The 6617-nt window shown below is 33.1% G+C and overlaps 1 protein-coding gene across 3 annotated transcripts in view; it reads right to left on the bottom strand.

The window, feature by feature from the left end:
- LOC107590579 (epithelial membrane protein 2-like) overlaps positions 1 to 6617 on the bottom strand; it is an 18162-nt gene that overhangs the window by 3030 nt on the left and 8515 nt on the right. Inside the window, exons 2-4 of one of the 3 annotated variants that reach the window (XM_016279423.1) lie at positions 3785 to 3947; positions 2350 to 2455; positions 1374 to 1470 (exon numbers count right to left, since the gene is read on the bottom strand). In XM_016279423.1, coding sequence (XP_016134909.1) covers positions 1374 to 1470; positions 2350 to 2427 — 175 coding nt within the window. In that variant the 5' untranslated portion in view covers positions 2428 to 2455; positions 3785 to 3947. Of the gene's footprint in view, positions 1 to 1373; positions 1471 to 2349; positions 2465 to 3784; positions 3948 to 6617 lie in introns of all 3 variants that reach the window. The other 2 variants (XM_016279421.1, XM_016279422.1) reach the window with 2 other exon arrangements.

Here is a 6617-nt window from a genome sequence, read left to right as displayed (position 1 = left end):
TTAGTGTTATGTTAGAATCATTATTATACTCATACCTTTTGTTCTTTAATATTTTGATTTTTTTTAAGCTTTATTTTTCATTTTTCATTTAAAGGGGTCATATGATGCTATTTTAAAGATCATTATTTGAAGCAGTATACAAGCCGCGGTTAAGACAGCTGACGTGCAATGATTTCTTACAGGCAGTTCACTCTCCTGTGATGTGACCCTGTTCCCCTCACACACACACACGACGCGTTACTCTGCGTTGCGCAAAACTTTTGAACAGTCAATAGCAAATACTTAAACTAATAACAAAACATACTTACAGTCGCTGATTCAGAAGCGCCAGATTGTCATAGCAAAGTCAGAATTTACCCCTTTTTTTTTTTTTTAGAAATAGACTTTGTGCACAGCTAGCCTTGTACTCTTCTAGGTTAAAAAAAACTGTCGTCCATAAAATGCGTTGCACAAATTCGAACATCTGGGTTGTGCTGTTCTGTTGTAAATAAATCTTAACCAATGATTCCCAATTGCATCTACTTCCGGAAGGCCAAATAAAGTGCTTTTGCTCTCACACTGAAACACAGCATCTCCCTGACATGGCTTTATCAACACTACTGCTGTTCCTGAAACCACACCTTCTTTCTTTGCGTGCACATTTGGGCGGCATTATGCTAATATTTTCACATAGTGATGTAGACATGTGGGGGCGTGTTAGAACGAGCCGTTTTAGATAGGCGTGGTTGACGCTTAACTTTTATAAAGAATATCTCTTTGGATTTGAGACTTTAGTCTTTGCAACTTTACAGATCTTCTTTATGCACCAAGAGCTTGTAACACTCCAAAGAGAAAGGAAAAATTGAAATCGCATCATATGACCCCTTTAAATGTTAAGTTTTGAAATTTTGTTGTATGCATTTGTCATTTTTATTTAATCTTTATTTTTAAAATGTGTATAAGTAGTATTTATAAAGTTTTAGCTTTTAGTTTTGGATCTGTTTTCAGTTGTTTTAATACTACAATTGATTGCTTCTGTTGTCCTCATTTGTAAGTCGCTTTGGATAAAAGCGTCTAATAAATGACTAAATAAATATATGAAATATATAAATATATGGTGGAGTCCTAAATTCACTGTCAGAAAATACTTATATTTTGCATTTTCCTGTATTGAACACATCCAAATCCAGCCTTGGTCTTTAGCCCCAGTTATATTCATTTACATTGCAAACAAGAGGCAATAAGTGTTGCCTTCTGACTAGGTTTAATCAATAAACATCTTTAAACAATACCATTAACGCAAGCATTCATACTGTACAACATTTTGCTCAGACCAAAGTAAATAGTGGTTATATTTGATTAAGATTTTATGATAATCAAGGCTCAAGGCTTACCTGCATCAGAGGTTGCACTGTTCGGTATATCATAACAGTTTGTGGAGTTGCAGTGATACCAGAGATCTAAGGTGTAATCCTCCCAAACCCACCATACCTTGAAAAGATGGAGAATATATTTTGACAGAATATAAACTCAGAGAAAAAAAAAAGAAATGTCCGTTTTCAGGATACTGTATTTTAAAGATCATCTTGTAAAATCCAAATAAGCTTTGCCGATTTCTATTAGAAAGTGTTTAAACAATGTTTTTCATGCTTGTACAATGAACCATAAACAATTATTGCACATGCACAGTGCAACAGGGAGACAGGAAGGACAGCTGACCAACCTTGCATTGACAGTTAAATATATACATATATATATACAGATAAATATATATACAGTATATATATAAGAAGGCTGTGAAAATAAATCTGCATTGTTAATCGTTTTGATCTTTTATTAAAAAAATTCACATAAACCTAACCTTACAGGGAACTGGAATGACCACAGCAGACGCTTGGTTTTGTGCACAGTGACCCATTTTTGTGTTGTTTTTAAGCCATAGCTGGATAATTTCATGTTCATAATCACCCTGGTATGCTCAAAATTGTAAATATGAATGGGAATATACTTCACAGATATTTTACACATAAGAAATTCTAGGGATACCAATAATTGTGTCCAACATGTATTTGAGAAAAACATTTGTCATAATGATATTTCCCCCATTTAAAATTTTTATTTTTTTAAATAAAAGATCAAAATGATTAACAATGCAGATTTATTTTCACAGCCTTCTTTGATCATATTTACCAAGGGTGCCAATAATTCTGACCACGACTGTATATATATATATATATATATAAGTGCATTTCTTAAATAAAACGAATACAATTGTTATAGCTGTACATTTTACAGTCCTGCTATATAACACAGAGCAGTAACAGTGATTGAAGCAGACTAATTACAAAAGACTAAAGAAGATCAACTTACATTTCTGATGGTTGCTATGAAGAGTAGTATTGCTGAGGTGATGTGGAAGAGGATGATCAAGGCCAAAATAATCAACATGGCTGATGGTGGAACTGAAAATCAAAAGCTGGAGAATCTGGGGGGGAAAATAAGATACAAAAATATAATAATCCTGTTAAATGAATACAAAGCTGAGACTGAGAACTGGAACTGTTGGTTAACATTAGTTAAGTACATTACATGAATTAACAATGACAAATACATCTAAAGCATGTTACAATCTTAATGTAAATTTGAAATTATTACCAATGCATTATTAAAATCAAACGTTGTATCTGTTAATATTATGAAATGGACCCGAGTTAACATGAATTAACAATGAACAAATGTATTTTGTAGTAATGTTAACAAAGATTAATATATACTTATGCATTGCTCATTTTAAATAATGTGATCGTATAGTGTTACCAATTAATTATATTATTAGATACCTATTTCTGTTTTGCACACTTGCTAGACCTTGCACCAATATTGCTAACTGAAAACAAATTAAATAAATATCATACATATTTAAACACAAAAACAATACATAGCCAAACAATTTCATATTATTTAATAAAATGTTTTTAGCGTTGAGTTTAAGAAGCTACATTAATTTTGTCCGATTTTATCGATCATTCAAGTACAAAGGAGCCAAATCTAAATCCTCATGCAGGTTTTGCTGAAAAACACAGCCAGCTTCTGCTTACGTTACACACGTGAGCCTCAGAGTCGGTTGCTAATTTAGCTTCCCATGATTCACTGCACTACAGCCACATACAGACAGCCTATACATCTCAGCCTATACACCGAGCCATTTATGAATGGCTTTTTCTCCTTCACCTTGCATAGTGGGTGTGAGTTTATACTGGAGGTGAGAAACTCATTTTTTACACTGAAGTGCTTTAATGTTCAGTACTTGAGGATACAATAAATGTAAAAAAAGACACCCCAAAGGATGATATCACATCAGCACTATGTCTGTGAAATACACGTCCTGATCGCCTTCGCAAAAACCATATGTGGTGAACAGGATTTTAGCAGTTTACTAGAATACAAAATCCTTTACAGTTACATGATTTAGTTTGAGACACTTAGCAGTGTTAACTAGACATACACAAGCAGAACAAACCCCAGCAATTGGATTGTTTTGAACCAGCGTTTGGGTTACTGCCCAGAAGGTTGGGTTAAACATTTAATCAAACTACTGGGTCAAAACAGCCCAATTGCTTGGTTTGTCCCTATTTTACCCAGCACTGGGTTGTATTTAACCCAGCGTTTTTTAGAGCGTAGCGGCTCTGTGAATGGTGAGAAATTGAGGAAGAAAATTCCTGTCGATGGTTAAGAAGTGAGGAAACTGAAACCCTTTGACTAGACAGAGGCCCACCAAACACAGAATACATGAGGAAGAACATACTGAAAATTGTATGTTGGCTACACAGAGGGATAATCGTCTGTGCACAGTCCCCTCAGGCCTTTTCCGGGACAAAGGATCTACTGTAGAGGTTCACCGAGGCAAACGGCAAGCGTGGAATCAGCTTCATGGGTGAACCACTTCAGCCTTCACAGGAACTGTGTACCTGTAATTATCAAAAGAGGCCATACCACGATCACACGGGTCTTAAAGGAATACTCCAGGTTCAGTACAATTTAAGCTCTTTCGGCAGCATGTTGATTATCATGAATTTTGTGTAACATTGAGGCATTTAATGTATGTGAATAGGGCCAAGCCATAAACTTTAAAATGTTAATGCTATGTTGCATGCAACACACATAATTTGCTTACAAATCTTATGTTATTCATATTTAAGTTTACATTCAAAAACTCCTCACTATGACAACATAAAGCCTAAAACTTTAAAGGCAACTTAAAAATTGTAATGTAAACAGCTTTACAGCTCAAATAATGTTCAAGTTTTAACAGAACAATTAATGTAAGTTCTTTTATAAAATAAGCTTCACATTTCTGCTTTTCATTCCTTCAGAATTGCTCCAGGGTTACTATTGTTAACAAAAACTAAATCTAAAACTATTAAAACATTTGTTTTAATTGAAATAAAAATTAAATTAAATGTAATGTGCTAATGACCAAAGCTACTATAATTTACACTGAACTAACATTAAAATGAAAATATAAAAATAAAAGCTAATTATAATGTTAATAAATACTACTATAGTAAATAAACAATACTAATAACACTGCTGAACTTGAATTGAATCTGGTATTTTCCTTTAATTAGAACTGGATTATGTTATGTGTATATAACTGAAACAAGTGAGGGCAGAAAGAACTGCAACAACTGTGATTACATAAGTACAATCTAGACACCTTTTGTGGCTTTTATAAACAAATATGTCAGTTCTGTACATTAAATCAATCAGTCAGGCTAAAGTCAAATCACAGACTACACAAGACAAAGAGAAAAAAAAATCCAGCATTAGCTCAGCCTCATAATAGAGTTGGGGGGTGGGGGGTATGGGGGCGGGGGTGCTGAGGTCCTGTTAAAGTTTATATAGGCTGAGACATGAAAACCTATGAGCGTTTGTCTTGGAAACTGGCTGTGGAGTTTCAGTTCGCTATGTACAATCCTGCGGGATGATAATGACAGCCATACCTCCAAAGCCTAGAGGTTTCCAGAGAATTTACCAACCATCATTAGTAAATTAATTGGAGTCTGCTCTTTAAAAGGTAGCAGATAAGCCATGTCGACTTATTTCTGCATTGGGAAATGTCTTAATATGTATGTGTATAAACACTAAGGAGACCCTGCTCATTTCCCCTAAGCTTGGTTAATGGTTGGTTTCCAGCGGGAAAATGCTGACTTGAGTTTCACTTTTAATGTCATTTTTTTTGTAAAAGAAAAAAGTCTCCATCAGGCTTCCAAGTCGGCCACTGCTGAAAACAGAAACTGCTGTCATGGACCAAATGATTGAGACGAGAAGGAAAGCTTCAATGCCACCCAGCAAAGTTTAGCAGCTTTAATCCAGGGCATGTGTTCTGTACATCATTTATGACCAGGGCTGGATATCGGAACTGATTAACAGATTTGTTTACATTCTGATTCAGTTAAATGTTGATTCATTTAGGAGTGCTTTGTCAATGTATGTGCTTCAATTATTAAATAATTGCTGTAAAGGGACATTTTACCCCAAAAAGTTAAAATTCTATCACATTTTACTCACCCTAATGTAGTTTCAACCCTATTCCAAGAATATTTCTGGGGGGAAAAAAATCATTAAATAGACAAAAAAAGTCACTTCTCAATATCTCTTAGTCATACAGGTTTGAAACTACATGAGGGTGAGCAAATAATGACAGATTTATCATTTTTGGGTGAACTATCCCTTTAATGTGCAAAATCGATTAACTTTTTTTTCCAAATGTGCATATTTTGCTGTCTTTATGGGGCAGAAACTTTTAAGCTAATTACCATGTGTAAATGCCATGTGACAAATCACTCTTACAGAAAGTAACGTGAATGCTTATTGGCTGCTAAACAGTGGTGGTCCATTTAAGGAGGCTGATATATAAATCCTTATTGACAATCGTAACGAAGTGAAAGATTACAGCACATTTTGTTTTTATATTTACTTGCTTATAATTACTCTCTTTTTTAACATATTTTAATAATGCATTATGAAAGAAAAATATAATGAAAAAAACATTAAATATGTATTCAAAAATAAATGTATAAAAACAAATAAGAAAAACGAAAATTAACATTTCTGAAACGTTTACATTGAATACATTTGTGTTTTAATATATTAATAAAATTAACATATATACACACACACACACACACACACACATATATATATATATACAATTACCATGTGTAAATGCCATGTGACAAATCACTCTTACAGAAAGTAACGTGAATGCTTATTGGCTGCTAAACAGTGGTGGTCCATTAAGGAGGCTGATATATAAATCATTATTGACTATCGTAACGAAGTGAAAGATTACAGCACATTTTATTTTTATATTTACTTGCTTATAATTACTCTCTTTTTTAACATATTTTAATAATGCATTATGAAAGAAAAATATAATGAAAAAAACATTAAATATGTATTCAAAAATAAATGTATAAAAACAAATAAGAAAAACGAAAATTAACATTTCTGAAACGTTTACATTGAATACATTTGTGTTTTAATATATTAATAAAATTAACATATATACACACACACACACACACACACACATATATATATATATATGTAAATATATATATATATATATATAT

Source organism: Sinocyclocheilus grahami, unplaced genomic scaffold, assembly GCF_001515645.1.
Source record: "Sinocyclocheilus grahami isolate Dianchi unplaced genomic scaffold, SAMN03320097.WGS_v1.1 scaffold130.1, whole genome shotgun sequence".
Taxonomy (NCBI): domain Eukaryota; kingdom Metazoa; phylum Chordata; class Actinopteri; order Cypriniformes; family Cyprinidae; genus Sinocyclocheilus; species Sinocyclocheilus grahami.
Note: the sequence above shows the minus strand (reverse complement) of the source record. Positions and strands in the feature narration are given on the sequence as shown.